This window comes from Lacerta agilis, chromosome 2, assembly GCF_009819535.1.
Source record: "Lacerta agilis isolate rLacAgi1 chromosome 2, rLacAgi1.pri, whole genome shotgun sequence".
NCBI lineage: Eukaryota > Metazoa > Chordata > Lepidosauria > Squamata > Lacertidae > Lacerta > Lacerta agilis.
In genome coordinates this window covers 6937522-6954428 of record NC_046313.1, presented here as the reverse complement: position 1 = coordinate 6954428, position 16907 = coordinate 6937522, and the positions used below count along the sequence as shown (strand labels likewise).

General features: G+C 44.4%; 1 protein-coding gene across 1 annotated transcript in view; it reads right to left on the bottom strand.

Moving 5' to 3' along the window:
* LOC117043018 overlaps positions 1 to 739 on the bottom strand; it is a 49584-nt gene extending 48845 nt beyond the window's left edge. Inside the window, exon 1 of the mRNA XM_033142642.1 lies at positions 208 to 739. Coding sequence (XP_032998533.1) covers positions 208 to 546 — 339 coding nt within the window. The 5' untranslated portion in view covers positions 547 to 739. The remainder of the gene's footprint in view (positions 1 to 207) is intronic.
* Between the last annotated feature and the right edge of the window lie 16168 nt (positions 740 to 16907).

Below are 16907 nucleotides of genomic sequence, written 5' to 3'. Positions count from 1 at the left end.
TGAAGCAGAGAACTGAAATTACAGCAACTGACAGCAACATACGCAGGTGATACCTTGCATCCTCCAGTGGTACCCTAAAGCTGCCACATGAAGTAGCCACCTGAATCAACCACCCAAAGCAGCTCTCTCACACTGTTTTGCACATTAGTCAATACAAAGAGAGGTGTCACCTTACCTTCCCATTCAAATAATGGTATACAATCTTACCTTTCCGATTAAGGCGGCGAATTGGTTATTGAGTGTCCTGATCTCATCTTTCTCCTTGGTCTTTATCTCCTGCAAGGAGGGGTCTATATCCAGGTTTAGCGGAGTCAGGAGCCGTTTGTTGACCGAAACCTTTGGGTAAGAGCAGCGGCTGTGTCCGGTGAAGCTGGAAGAGCTGAAGTTGTTCCTGCTGGTGCTCACACCCATGGTGGGGCTGCTGCAGGCCCCATACCTTGAAGAAGGGGAGCACGAACGCTCTCTCCGCATGCTAAAAGAGCCTCCTGGCGAAGCGAAAGAGCTGCTGTTGCTACGGCTCCGGAAGTCCCTCGAGTGGCTAGTCATTGTGGCTACGAGGAGGCCGGATGAAGCAGTAGGTACCACTGAGAAAGAGAAGAAGCACACCAGGGAGCAGAGTAGATTTCAATTCCTGTCTGTGCCGAGCTCAGTTTAGCTAATGAATTACAAACACCTGTTCTGCTATGTTCATAAAGTAAGGAGGGTGTGACTGTTGATGTAATCCTGATCAACCTGTTGGCTTTCTCTCTCCCCCTCCCTTCCTCCTTCCCGCCTGCCTTTTGTAGTTTTGTTTGTGAGGTGAGCGCACATGCACAGGCACTTGTAGTTGAAAAGGGGGGAAAAAAACAACCAACAACTCAAAGCAAAAATTACTCACTTTACAGCCATCTAGATGCAAACACAGTGAGGGTGGAGAGGCTTCCCGTCAGCTTTAAATGGCAAAAGAGAGCTTGGAAAGGTTGAGTGAAAGATCACACAAGAGCAACCGGCCGAGAGCAGGACATGCCAGGGTGTTTTCTCAATAATGAGCCAAACCAAGTGAATCAAAAGAAACATGTGGCAAAACCATACACTGATTAAGGAATGATTTAGCATTTCCAGTTCATTCCTTTTCAGGCTGTTTGAATGCTAAGAGATATCACAAGGGCCTTGTATCTCCTTTGGTCTAGTAGTTAAACCAAGGCGGTTGTGAGTTCGTTTTAAATGCAGCAAAGGAAAAGTACAGAATCATTCCATGCAAGGGTAGGGGTACTAGCCAGTGCTTCTTCTTTTTTCCAGGGGGGGGGGACACAGAGTTACACATACCCCTAAACATTTTGTGAATCTAAGTTTGTCTTCATTGAGGGGCAGTATTTCATTATGAGTAGTAAAATGAGAGTACCCCATATATATATATTTTTAAAGCACTGGTACTAGCACACAGCCACAAGCCTACATTGGCTCCCAGTACGTTTCCGAGCACAATTCAAAGTGTTGGTGTTGACCTTTAAAGCCCTAAATGGCCTTGGTCCAGTATACCTGAAGGAGCGTCTCCACCCCCATTGTTCTGCCCGGACACTGAGGTCCAGCGCCGAGGGCCTTCTGTCGGTTCCCTTGCTGCGAGAAGCCAAGTTACAGGGAACCAGGCAGAGGGCCTTCTCGGTAGTGGCACCCGCCCTGTGGAACGCCCTCCCACCAGATGTCAAAGAGAAAAACAACTACCAGACTTTTAGAAGACATCTGAAGGCAGCCCTGTTTAGGGAAGCTTTTAATGTTTAATAGATTATGGCATTTTAATATTCTTTTGGAAGCCGCCCAGAGTGGCTGGGGAAACCCAGCCAGATGGGTGGGGTATAAATAAATTATTATTATTATTATTATTATTATTATTATTATTATTATTATTATTATTAGCCAACATACATGAGGGGTGCTTGAGGAATTCACTCTTTGCAAATGCCAGTACAAACTGGCCTGAGTCGAACCTCTTGGACTAATGTGCAGATTTTGCACTTTTCCAAATATTGTGATGCATTTTTGGTTCAATTAAAGTGTCAAAAGGCATTTTAACTGTGAGAAATATAGATTAGATATAGATATAGATATAAAATGCACATAGCAAAATGGAAAGGCAAACCAAGAGTACATATTGTAGTGTAGCCCACCACTGCATAGCTGTCAACTTTTCCGTTTTCTTGCGAGGAATCCTATTTGGAATAAGGGAATTTCCCTTTAAAAAAAGGGAAAAGTTGACAGCTACGCACCCCAGCACTATGTAATACTTTGACTTGTGTGGCGCACTTGCCGCAGTTAGAAGGTTCTGATTTTTTTCTGGATGAAGATGCCGTTTCAATCACATGCATGTGATTTCAGTGGCCACAATCTGGCGCACGTCTATGCCCACATCTCTTCCTGTTGAAATTAGGTGGTTTAAGTGGGTCTCACTCTGCACTGAGTTTGTGACCATAAACAATTAAGTCGTAGCCTCCAACATTTCTTTAATGAAAGTAGGAACACCCAGGGAGGAGAAGGTGCAAGAAGATTGGAAGAAATTTAAAGAATATTTAAAACATCGTGAAAAATTGGACATTTGAAGCAGAATCAGTGAATATATGTGGCTTTAGTTATACAAAGTTAGATTAAAATAGTATAGAAGTACTGTATATGAAATTTTTATATTATTATGGTTAGTAATAAGTTAATCGAGATAAGTTAAGATGTTATTTGATTTGGATTAAGAATAATGGTGAATGAATGATAAAATAGTTACAAAGTTACTAAAGTAAATTAGAACTGAACGCAGATGAGAGAACGGGGGAAGTCCCCAACTAAGATTTGAAATTAGATTTAAATAATAATTATTGCAGTGTTCGTGTGTTAGGTATGTATAAGTTCTTTTTTCTTTTTCTTTTGTTTTTGTTATTGTAATTGTAGTGTTGTTATATGTGTATTTGTATGGTTTATTTGTTGTTTAATGTGGAAAATCAATAAATTCTTTAAAAAGAACGAAAGAAAGTAGGAGCACCCAGTGCTATTTTTCTAGAAAAAGAGCTGCTGGAACTCACCGCAAACACCTCCCTTGTTCTTTTACAATGGAAATGCCACCCACCTGAGAGGTCCCAGAAATGAGTTTCTGTGAGTTCCAGATGGAAAAAAGAGCCCTGGAGAAATCCTATTCCACACCCTCCAACATTTCTCAGATGAGAATAGGGGGAAAGTGGGACATTCTGGGATTAAACTAGAAACCAGGACAGATTCTGTAAATCCAGCATTGTCCCTGGAAAATAGAGACACTTGGATGGTCTGTTAAGTGCTTGGAGGGGCTGTCAATTACATGTAGGGTCAATTACAATTAAGGGGGGGCTGTCAATTACATGTAGGGTAGGCAGAACCAGAGCTACACTTGGTTGGAGTAGCTAATCTCGTTCCGTCTAGCCCTTTGTAGTATAAGAAATATATGTAATTATCTGTTTGCATTCACTTCACTGCTGTGGTATTTAAGGGGAAATGTCTGCCAACACTTATGAAGTGGCTAGGAAACATTTAAAAGGAAAACAACTATTAGGCACATTGCTGAGGAGGAGTGTGAACTGGTTCCTCAGTTGGACTGGTATCAGATGCCTCAGTTTGGGATGTTCCAAATTAGTTTGGTAAATTCTTATGACATAGGACAAATATTATTTGCACTGCTTATTCCTCTGGGCACTGCCATTCCAGCCATTTATTTCATATTTGCAGTGTTTTAGGCATTCATAGAATCATAGAATCATAGAATTGGAAGAGACCACAAGGGCCATCCAGTCCAACCCCCTGCCAAGCAGGAAACACCATCAAAGCATTCCTGACAGATGGCTGTCAAGCCTCTGCTTAAAGACCTCCAAAGAAGGAGACTCCACCACACTCCTTGGCAGCAAATTCCACTGTCGGACAGCTCTTACTGTCAGGAAGTTCTTCCTAATGTTTAGGTGGAATCTTCTTTCTTGTAGTTTGAATCCATTGCCCCGTGTCCGCTTCTCTGGAGCAGCAGAAAACAACCTTTCACCCTCCTCTATATGACATCCTTTTATATATTTGAACATGGCTATCATATCACCCCTTAACCTTCTCTTCTCCAGGCTAAACATACCCAGCTCCCTAAGCCGTTCCTCATAAGGCATCGTTTCCAGGCCTTTGACCATTTTGGTTGCCCTCCTCTGGACACGTTCCAGCTTGTCAGTATCCTTGAACTGTAGTGCCCAGAACTGGACACAGTATTCCAGGTGAGGTCTGACCAGAGCAGAATACAGTGGTACTATTACCTCCCTTGATCTAGACGCTATACTCCTATTGATTTTTTTTTTTTTTGTACCATCACAACATCCTGCTGGAATTGAACATATCCCAATGCCTAGCATTATATGAGTTTCCCCTAAAGTCGGGGGAAAGTATAGTAATGACCAGTATGGTCACAAAAATTGGCTGTTTCAAATCTGATTCAAAGCAAAACTTATCAGTAAGGGGTTCTCTTTTTTTGACATCTTATGTGATGGTTCTTGGCAGAGTGGTTTACTATCATGCCTCCCTTTGCCCCAGTTTGGTTCATCGCCATTTTATTTTCACGGGCAGCCATAGCAAGTTGCCTTTTTTTGCTTTCACTTTAGACCAATGGGCACTGAAAATACTGCTGCATCATGGCAACAATAAGAGATCTTTGATTTCTTGGTCATGGTGGGGGGAATGACAGAAAAATTCATGAACAGCTTTGAAGTAGCCACATAAGTATTTGATTGTTTTTGAGCATCAAGAGATGTCTACAGAAGGGCACTGTCAGGGATTTACTCCTTCCCTTGGATGTTGCTCATGAGTAACGACAAGCCTTTAGGTAAGCTAAAACTATTTATTGTCCATAATGGAATTACAGAGTCGGTGCAGCCATGACTGCTCAGTCAGTTTCAGTTTCTCGGAGTGGCGGGCTTCCTCTCGCCCGCCAACACAACCAACGGCTCGGCACCCTAAAATGACGTCTGCGTCTCCTCCTCCCCCCCGACTCATCTTCCTGTCTGTGACTGAGGGTGCTGGGCCTCTGTTCTGTCATCCCCAAGCCTGGCATCTCCCTCTCTTCCGGAGACATTTCCTGATGGGGACTGGAGGAGGAGGATGAATCTGTAGAGATTATGGGTGCCTGTTCTCTATAAATAACCCAGTGACCCCCCTTCCCTGGATGCATCGCTATCTTCTCTCCCAGCTCTAGCTTGCTCCTCTCTCTCTCCCTGCTCCTCCTGAGTAGTCCCTCTTTCCCTGACAGGCACAGTCCAGCTCGATCCTCAGTTACTACTACACACACACACACACACACACACACACACACAGTATATATATAGAGAGAGAGAGGAAGAAGAAGAAGAAGAAGAAGAAGAAGAAGAAGAAGAAGAAGAAGAAGAAGAAGAAGAGTTTGGATTTGATATCCCGCTTTATCACTACCCGAAGGAGTCTCAAAGCGGTTAACATTCTCCTTTCCCTTCCTCCCCCACAACAAACACTCTGTGAGGTGAGTGGGGCTGAGAGACTTCAAAGAAGTGTGACAAGCCCAAGGTCACCCAGCAGCTGGCTGTGGAGGAGCAGAGACACAAACCAGATTACGAGACTACCACTCTTAACCACTACACCAGTGTGTGTGTGTGTGTGTGTGCAGGTCTCCTGCACGACTGAAAAGCTGATCCTTTCAGATTTCAGTGTTGCTCCCCTAATCTTTGTTTATTGTGTTGGCAAAGCCTCACAGTTACCAAAGCTTCTTTTTAAAAAATCTTACTAGCAAGCCAGGTCTCCCACACAACTGAAAAACCAATCTTACCAGTTTTCAATATTATTGCCTTTTCTACTATGACATAACAACCACCACCACCACCACCACCAACACATCCTATCAGTGCAAGGATTTCTATTTGTACAACAGAACGTGCCCTCTTTTCTTCTCCCGCCCCACACCTGCCCCACACCCTCCCCACATCGACTCTGGAAGCTTGGGGGAACCCTGAGAATAGATTTAGGGAGCACATTGGGGGAGGTGGGTTAGTTCCATTGGGCAAGCAGAAATCCTTGCACTAACAGAACAGGGTAGAATTAAAGAATCATAGAGTTGGAAGAGACCACAAGGGCCATCCAGTCCAGTACTTGCACTACTTTGAATACAACCCTCAAGTGAAGTTCTGCGCGAGTTCTTGTGCAGCAGATCTGTACATAGATGTATACCAGCTTTTTTTAAGGAGCACAAGCCCTGTTGCACTATGAAAACAAAATTTCAGGTGCTGTCATCCCACCATCCACAGGTGCTGCAGGAATTAGACATGCGGACACATACATTTTCTGTGGGTGTACAATTCCAGAAGTCCTGCCACACTGGTATCTGAAGAAGTGTGCATGCACACGAAAGCTCATACCAAGAACAAACTTAGTTGGTCTCTAAGGTGCTACTGGAAGGAATTTTTGTTTTGTTTTGTTTTGACTGTGGCAGACCAACACGGCTACCTACCTGTAACTGTCACACTTTGTGATTTCTGTGCATGCTCAGTGAGGTGAAGCAGGTGGAGAAATGGAAAGGTCTTCGATTATACAAAGTAAGCACATTTCAGTTATTTACCACCCACTGGTCTGAATGAGATACAGAGGATGTTAATCCTTAGGGCCAAATTCAACTAATGGGTCATAGTGGTGGAAGCTAGCACAAGGACTTCCGATAGCACAGCCAGGCTCCTCCCCCTTTCCCCCATGGCCTTCACATATTTCCCCAAACTGGCTTGGGGTTTGTGTCTGGAGAACCAACAAAACAGTGTGCAGGGAGAGGAGAGGGGCATTCAGTGTGGTGTAGTGGTTAAGAGTGGTAGACTCGTAATCTGGGGAACCGGGTTCGCATCTCCGCTCCTCCACATGCAGCTGCTGGGTGACCTTGGGCTAGTCACACTTCTCTGAAGTCTCTCAGCCCCACTCACCTCACAGAGTGTTTGTTGTGGGGGAGGAAGGGGAAGGAGAGTGTTAGCCGCTTTGAGACTCCTTCGGGTAGTGATAAAACAGGATATCAAATCCAAACTCTTCTTCTTCTTCATTCCTTCTGGCAAGTGGAAATTATTGTGCTGATGATTCCACCATAGAACCACATTGAATTCCTCCCATAAAATTCAGAAGAGCGTGGTAGCTGTCCCCCTATCCCAGATTCTGATTAAAGTAGAATGAGAAGGAAAAGAAACTCTTCCCTGTGAAAACGCCCTCTGTTTCTCTCAACTGCAAAACTGGGCACATTGTTGTTGTTTTTTTGTCTTGCCAGTTTGAACTCGCAGAGAAAGGAGGGGATTATCTCTCTTTTTGCAAAACTATGGCCCAAAGCTGTCTTGAACCAATTATAATTAATACTCGTTGTAAAGATCTGAATTAAGTTTGGCAGGCCAATAGCTTTCCAAAGGCAAGCATGGTTAGCCATTTGTGGCTTGGCACCAGCAGAAGCCCTGCACATCAGCACTTATGAAACAAGGTCAGTAGGCCAAAGTGGTGAGGCCTCTTGTCCCATAATGGGTCCTTCAAACTGATAGCTCCAACAATATGTTAATAAACAATATTGATTTTTGGTTTTTCCTCAAGAAAGCCCCACTGCCCCTCCAGCTCACAAGGAGACCTTTCCTGGAGTCTGAAGAGGATGTCCTCTTTGGGCTCTGGGAAGGGTCTCTTTGTGAGCCTGAGGACTCCCCACTTATGCCCATTTCACTGTCAGGCTCCTCGTGAGGAGAGGGCGAGGGGAGGTCCTACTCGGGAGGAGAGCCGGGGCAGAGGTATACCTTGGGAGGAACGAGGGGAGAGAGGTCCTCCTCCCGAGGAGGAGTGGAACAGGAGGACTACTCGAGGGGAAGGGCTAGGAGGAGGTCCTACTCGCGAGGAAGGCAGGGAAAGAGGTCCTCCTTAGGGGGAGGACTGGGAGAGCAGCCCTCCGCGAGAGGAAGTCTCACTAAGTTACAGGAAACCACAGCCACTTCGGTCAATGGACTCCTCCTCCTCCAGCATTTCCCCTGAGGTCTCTCTAAGGGAGTTGGAGGTGCAGAGGGTTGGAGACACTGGGCAAGGACCCAGCAACGCCAGCCAGAGTGGATTTGAGGAAGAGATGCCGCTTCTGGTGCCAGCACAGCATCGGGGGGTCAGGAGGCAACGCGGATGTCGTTTTATTTTTATTTTTAATTTTTTTTTGCTTTTTAAAATTTTTTAAAAACAAGTTTTTATTGAAATTTCTTTAAGATAATACAAATAATAATACAAACACAGTCTACACAATTACAAAATACAATTACACAACCACATCATTACATACAATTACACAATCAAGTAAAAATAGAACTCAAAAAAATACAGAGGGAAAATAGAAAAAAAGTTAAAATAAAATGACTTCCTAAAGTTGGTCTTCGTGTCTCCTACTAAAGTTCTTGTCCATGCTTTAGTTAATAAATCAAGTTTGTTACAAAATATCTTTATATACTTATCCCTCGTTATCCATAATGACCTTTCCCTGTATGTCAGTCATTCCAAGCAGATCACCAATTTTGTTTCCACTCCTTCTTTCTTCAAATATTCCTCCACATATTTCCATTCTCCTATCATTTTTTGTTTCGAAATATTTCTAATTGCTGCTGTCATTTTTGCAGACGTCGTTTTAGGGTGCCGAGACTTTGGTGGTGGGCGGGAAACAGAAGAGCGGCACTTCCGGATTCTTCAAGTGACTGAGCGGTCATGTTTTGAACTAGCTCTACACTGTAAATAGGAATGCACAACAAATAGTCTTAGCAACTGAAGGCTCTGTCGTTACTCATGAGCAACCCCTGGAAGGATCCTGACATTCACTAATCTGTGTGGGTTCCTGGAACATAACACCCGTGCAAGTGGGGAGTCACCAGTATTGAGATGCCAGCAGAGCCTGCCCAACCATGAGGTGGGGTGAGGCACCTGGGGTGAGGTGGGGTGAGGCAGTAGAAGTGCAAGAGGTGGGGCCCAGCCTGATCCACTACTTCCAAGAGGAAGGCATTCCAACGAGCGGCAATGCCTTGCAGAATGCCCTGGCTCTCATCACGTTTGGGCAAGAACCGGGGCCTTCCAGCAGTAGCAGAAGGGGATGGTGGGGCATGGTGGGGCAGGAGGCAGCATGTTCCTGTTTCGCCTCAGGTGGCAAAACAGGATGAGCTACCCCTGGAGGCTAGGCTGGTTGGAGGTGGGTAAGAATGCCACTGTTACCTGCTTCATTCCGTTGTCTGCACCTTTTGGGATTTTTCTTCTTAGTCTCAATCTCTCCGTTTCTCTTATCAGTTCCCACACTCCAAAATTCTCATTCTCTTTTAGCTTCTCCTCTGGGCAGAAGGGGCTTTCTGTAGGGAACCAACATGGGGTAAATTTACTCCTTTCCAACTTCTACAACAAATCTTTCAAGTCTCCATTAGCTCCTTTGCCTCTGACCTGATCCTTCTTCAATGCATGAACCTCATATGTGAGTTTTCTCTTTGTCTCTTGCTTTGTGGATGGGGGCATTAAAAATACTTGTCATTTCTCTCGTTCTTTTGAAATGTTCTCATGGTGCTCTTCTCATTTCATTCCTGGTCATAATGATCAGGGTGAGGTTTGTTACCCTCAGCATATAATATTGAGATAGGAATGATGTTAGGCTTTTCATTCTAGGATCCTTGTACGTAGGGTAACCAAGATGGCTCCCATAGGTCTTTTCTCAACTTGCTCCATTTCCATAAGATTCATTGTTGCTGCCAATACTCTATACTCTATACTTTGTTGTCCCCTTCTCCTTGTGCCCTGCATCTTTCCCAACTTCCTGGAGAAGGAACTGGCAAGCCACTCCAGTATCCTTGCCAAGAAAACTCCATGGACAAAGACAACTTTGAGTATACACCTCAGCTATTTGTGTTCACAGGTACGCAGAGTGTATACTCACCGGATATAATGTGTGAACACCACCATAAACACACTGTAATGATTACAAGCACAATTATCAAAATATTGGGGCTACCCTTGGTAAGTAGGAGCAATCCTATGTAGGTCCAAATTCCCATGAAGTCTCTGTTTTTAAAATTTAATTCATTCATTCATTCATTCATTCAAATTGCTCCAGATATATGCATGATTTTCTGCAACATTTTCTCTTACTGTCTTCAGTTTCCCTTGAGTTCCCTTCAAGCCTTCCCATTCTCTCTCCAAGGCTGGGCTGTACTTCAAATTTCAGAAAATGTTTTATGGCAGGAAGATATTGACTCATACCTTATGGCAAACCTAGCCTGTCCTATAACTTATCAAGGTGTTTTGTGGTAGGGGGAAAGGCAGGGCAATATGTTAGAGACGTGGAATTTCCTGTTTTGTTTTGTTTTAAATTGTTTTCAGCCCTGATGCTTTGGGAGTGATAACTTCTTAAAAGGGTGTTTCCCCCACCTTTCCTGTTTACACTGCCACCCCTATCTATCTGTGTCAGATATTCAGTGCAATTTGCAAAGGCATGAATGTCCTAGCCCTAATTGGCAACATTTGGTAAAAGGATGGGAGAGTCAGAAGCCAGGAAGGAAAACTGGCATAGCGTCATTGTGTGTGGAAATCTGGAACCACCATCTAAAACAACCAGGGAACCTAAGTGCCCTGACTGAAATGGAGCTGTCTCAGAACTATTGTGCAATGTGTGTTTGTGTGTGTGTGTGTGTGTATCTCAATATGATTTATATACTGCTTTTCTTTTCTTTTTTTTAAAGGAATTTATTGGTATTTTGCTTATATACTGCTTTTCAACCACAGTGGTTCTCAAAGCAGTTCACAATAATATTTATAGCTGGATCATATTTCCCTCTCAATAACAGATCTGGAATGCATTGCAATTCACAAAGATCAAATTCTTCAAATACCCCTCGGTGCAACCGAGATAACGTGGTTAATGAGAATGGGGAAGAAATTCATTTTTGTTTGAATTTTAAAGAGAAAAATATTTTAATTCACACTCCTGAGATCAATAGGTAAAGGCAAAGGGACCCCTGACCATTAGGTTCAGTCGTGTCCGACTCTGGGGTTGCGGCGCTCATCTCGCGTTACTGGCCGAGGGAGCTGGCATACAGCTTCTGGGTCATGTGGCCAGCATGACTAAGCCACTTCTGGTGAACCAGAGCAGTGCACAGAAACGCCATTTACCTTCCCACTGGAGCGGTACCTATTTATCTACTTGCACTTTGACGTGCTTTCGAACTGCTAGGTGGGCAGGAGCAGGGACTGAGCAATGGGAGCTAGCCCCGTCACGGGGATTCGAACCCCCGACCTTCTGATCAGCAAGCCCGAGGCTCTGTGGTTTAACCCACATGAACCAAAATGCAGCTGTCCTTCAAAATCCTTCCTTCTCTGATTTCTGCAATGTGGTTCTTCAACCAAAACAAAACATGCAGGTATTGTGAGGAAAATGTGCATTAAACTGCAGTGGAAATAACATGCAAAAATGCAATATATTATGAATGTGAATAGACTGATGAGATTAAATATTTCATCCCTGTTTAATTAGTGTCATTATTGCTTTCCAATTTCTTTGGGAGATTATATGGGCTAAACTACCACAAACAAGTTGAAATCCTCCCAGAATATGAAACCTGTCACCAAAGGCAGTCCATCTGTGTTTAAAGATAATTTTCTCACATTGTTGTGCTCCATTATTGGATTCTATTGCTGGTGGCAGGTTTCACATTCCGGGAGGATTTGAACTTGTTTGGAGATATTTCTGGAAAACACACAGAGGAAGCAACTAGTTTCTTCAGTTAGGTTAACAGATCAATAATTATTTATCGGCATCAACTCAACATTGGAAAATTCTAACTCGTGATGTATCAGACCTAGGCATAACAAAATAAGATGGGAGAGTCAGATCAATGCTTTGAAACCACTAAGACATCCTCTTGGAAGTATATATAATGGTTTAATAGAGATCTTTAATAACACAAGCCTAAAAGGTTTGCAAGCAAAAATAAAGAAGGTGATTTAAAGTCAGCTACAAGCCAATTGCTCCCGTTGCTCGGTCCCAGCTCCTGCCCACCTAGCAGTTCGAAAGCACGTCAAAGTGCAAGTAGATAAATAGGTGATGCTCCAGCGGAAAGGTAAACAGCGTTTCCGTGCGCTGCTCTGGTTCACCAGAAGTGGCTTAGTCATGCTGGCCACATGACCCGGAAGCTGTATGCCGGCTCCCTCAGCCAGTAAAGCGAGATGAGCGCCGCAACCCCAGAGTCGGACACAACTGGACCTAATGGTCAGGGGTCCCTTTACCTTTACAAGCCAGTTGCAAGTGAATAATAATTACCTTGTGGACTGCATGTGTGATAAGGATTTTCTAATATATAATTTTTATTGTTTTTTGCACATGTTTTCCAAACATAACATTCCATCTTATACAATATAACAAACCTTCGGCTATCACAGCCCAGGACTTCCGTCAACCTCAACTAATGGTTTAAATGGTGCAGTTTTAAATGTGCATTCTGTGGTTGACCTCCTTTGTAATGTTTCCTTTTGAAATATTTAAGATAATATTTTAGTAAAGGTAAAGGGACCCCTGACCATTAGGTCCAGTTGAGCTCACCCCGTTGCGGGGATTCGAACCACCGACCTTCTGATCAACAAGTCCTAGGCTCTGTGGTTTAACCCATTTTAGTTTCCTGTTAATTAGGTTGCTTTGAATGTATACTTTATATTTGGCTGTCTTCGGTAATCTTTTATTCTGGATTGCGTTATTTGATGTTTTATTGTGTTGTGTTGAGATTTTTTCCTTAAAAATATAAAGTGGTATAGAGTTGAGGCTCCAATACTTTGGCCACCTCATGAGAAGAGAAGACTCCCTGGAAAAGACCCTGATGTTGGGAAAGATGGAGGCCACAAGGAGAAGGGGACGACAGAGGATGAGATGGTTGGACAGTGTTCTCAAAGGGGACGACAGAGGACGAGATGGTTGGACAGTGTTCTCAAAGCGATTTGGCCAAACTGCGGGAGGCAGTGGAGGATAGGGGTGCCTAGTGTGCTCTGGTCCATGGGGTCACGAAGAGTTGGACATGACTGAACGACTGAACAACAACAACAACGTAGAATTGACATGTATAATAATAATAATAATAATAATAATAATAATAATAATAATAATTAATGGTGACATCATTGCATGTTCGAGTTTCTCTTTCATCACTTCCTTGGTTGCTGCGGAGGAGGTGGGGGAACTCAAAATGTGGTGATGTCATCATGTCACATGCCATATAATTCATTTTACTATATGCTACCAGAAAGAGGCGTGGGGAGGCTGCTACTTGTATCAGCAGCCCCAAAGTTCATGTAATGCCTATTATTGGCCTTTGTCCCATTGAATTCAGGGTGACTTGCTTCCAAATCATAATGCACGGGATCAAGCGTTGCTTCTTTTAAATCTGTTTGACTTCATTTTCTTAAGCTACTCAAGCATCCAACCTGCATTGCTCATAGGCAATTAAACATGACTAATGAATCACAGTCCTCCCTACCCCCACCGTGTCTCTCTTGGAAGAATCCTATATTGAATCTGGCCGAACCTCAAAACATCTACACTCTCCTACACCCGCCGGTTTCACGTGATGTAACTGAACTTGGGATTCATCTTGCCAACATGACATCACCTTGTTTGCTAACGATATACTTCATTGTGGCTTTTTTTCCTGACATGGTCTTATAGCAGATACTATGAACAGTTGCTTAACATTACAGTGAATAGGTCTCTGAAAAGTGTCTGGTTTATGAGAATACATAGATACATATTTATGAGGCTCTGGGTTGTACCCGCTTGCAGATCATATGTTTCAAGGTATCCATCTTGAAACTTGCTGCACTGCACACAGACCAAAAATATGAGGTCATTATTTGTGCATTGCAGAGATCCAACAGGCCCTGTTCAGATGTTATGCCAGAACAGTAATTAAAATCCATGCATACTCACGTTCCTGTAACATCCCAGTAACTAACGACTCAGACCACAACTTTCTTATGTTCTGCTTTCAACGATTTCTAAAGGGGATTTATTCCCATGTTAGCTTGAACGCAAATAGAAGCCTTTATCAAGGGCCCAATTTCTGTGAAAGGCTCTGATTGTATTCAAGTGAATACAGGTAGACAGGCTCCTTCAGAGGGTGGGGCCAGTACATATATAACTGTTTGGGGTGGGGCTGGCCCCATACCCCCTACATGTGTGGATAAGGACCACAGTGGAACTGAAAAGTCTCAATTTATTTGGAAGGAGAGCACCCATGTGATGTGATAAGCATCTGACATCTTTCGTGGGTCCTTTGTATTTACTTGGTTTGCTTTAATTCAGTGGTCGGCAACCTGTGGCCCATGGGCCACAAGCGGCCCACAGGGGCAGTTTAACCGGCCCACGAGCTGCCCCTGAACTGAGCCGTCTGCTCGACGAGTCCCCGCACGCTGTGCTAAACCAGCACGGCATGGGGACTCGCTTCCATGGCACTGGAAATCGCGTCTGCGCACGCCCAAGATGCCAGAAATTGCTCATGCGGGTGCGGGATCCATCCAGCCCAAGGAGAGATCTCTGCGGGACTTGACCGGCCCAGGCAGGTAAATCCTGGCCAACCCCTGCTTTCATTCATACAAGGTTTTCACATTGTGGTTGGTTGTCATGCGATGTCAATAGAGCCTAAGGCAGAGGCACATGTCCCTAAACAACAATGCTAGAAGTATTAGTTACAGGTGGGTAGCCGTGTTGGTCTGCCATAGTCAAAACAAAATAAAAAATTCTTTCCAGTAGCACCTTAGAGACCAACTAAGTTTGTTCTTGGTATGAGCTTTCGTGTGCATGCACACTTCTTCAGATACACTGAAACAGAAGTCACCAGATCCTTAAATATAGTGAGGGAGTGGGGAGGGGTATTACTCAGAAGGGTGGTGGGAATAGGTGATCAGCTGATAGGTGTGGAAAACCTGTTGACGACTCTTAATGGCTGTATCTGAAGAAGTGTGCATGCACACGAAAGCTCATACCAAGAACAAACTTAGTTGGTCTCTAAGGTGCTACTGGAAAGAATTTTTTATTGTGCTAGAAGTATTATACTTGTATATAATGCATACCTGAAGGAGTGTCTCCACCCCCATCGTTCAGCCCGGACACTGAGATCCAGCGCCGAGGGCCTTCTGGCGGTTCCCTCACTGCGAGAAGCAAAGCTACAGGGAACCAGGCAGAGGGCCTTCTCGGTAGTGGCGCCTGCCCTTTGGAACTCCCTCCCTTCAGATGTCAAAGAGATAGACAACTTCCAGACATTTAGAGGACATCTGAAGGCAGCCCTGTTTAGGGCAGCTTTCAATGTGTGATATTTTAATGTATTTGATTTTTGTTGGAAGCCGCCCAGAGTGGCTGGGGAAATAATAAATAATAAATAATAAATAATAAATAATAAATAATAAATAATAAATAATAAATAATAAATAATAAATAATAAATAATAAATAATAAATAATAAATAATAAATAATAAATAATAAATAATAAATAATAAATAATAAATAATAAATAATAAATAATAAATAATATTATTATTATTCTGTTGATTTTGTATTGCTAAGATATAGGTTCTGGTACCACTTTCATCTTTCCCATCCATCAACTGAAAACTGAAGATGCTGCTTCTGCATCACGGACACTCCTCGGGCTGTTTTACTGGCCTCTCAGCTACCTAGCACATAGCACATTGCCAAGAATGAGGTTGTGGTTTTATGTTTGCGAAGTACAAAACTGTTGATACAGCAGTAGACATAACTACTTGGTTTTGAATGGAACATCATTCAGTGGTCACTGAGGAATCATGGGCCACCTGCATCTTAAAAATCCAATTTATATTAAATAAATAAGTTAAGAGTGGAATCCTATGCATGACTACTCGTAAGTGAGCACCATTGTTCAGCTAAGTATGTATAGGAGTGCCAGCTTGAACTCTTCATCAGGCAAGCTGTTACACAAGATGTTTCACCTCACCCCCTGCTTTGTGTGACTTCTTGCCTGATGAAGAGATCTGGAGAACTTTAAAGCTTGCTACACTTTTCTGATGTTTTGGTTGGTCCACCCTGGGATTTTGGAGTATTGATGTATTATTATTTATTTAGAGAAGTTGTACCCTGCTCTTCAGGGACAGGGGTGGCGCTGTGGGCAGGGGCGTAGCAAGTCTCTGCGCTGCTGGGGGCGGAGGGGGTGCAGAGGCACTCCCCTGGGGGAGGGGCACAACATGTGTGTCGTGACGTCGTCGCGACGTCACGACGCATGTGGATGCTGCTGAAAGGGCGAATTCCCCCCTTTCCGCGGCTTTTTTCGGCGGGGGGGCAGGCCAGCGAGGAGGGGGCATCACGCTTGTCGCTGGCATGACGCCCCCTCCTCGCTGGCCTGCCCCCCCGCCAAAAAAAAGCGGCGGAAAGGGGGAAAAGAGAAGCAGAGCAGGCACTTGAATGTGCCTGCTCTGCTTCGCTTTCCCCCCTCCCAGCGTTTTTTTTTTGGCGGGGGGTGGGTCAGCGAGGAGGGGGTGTCACATCCCCTCCTCGCTGGCCCGCCCCTCGCGCTGAAAAATAGCCGCTGGAAGGGGGGAAAGGCGACATGCCCCCGTTCGGGGCCTGCCCAGCGGGGCAGGGTGAGGGGGACCGGCCAAAGTGTCACCCCCCTCCCCTGGAACTCGGGGCAGCCCTCCCCCGCCCCCTTGCTACGCCCCTGGTTGTGGGTTAAACCACAGAGCCTAGGGCTTGCTGATCAGAAGGTCGGCATTTCGAATCCCCACGACGGGGTGAGCTCCCGTTGCTCGGTCCCTGCTCCTGCCAACCTAGCAGTTCGAAAGCACGTCCAAGTGCAAGTAGATAAATAGGTACCGCTCCGGCGGGAAGGTAAACAGCGTTTCCGTG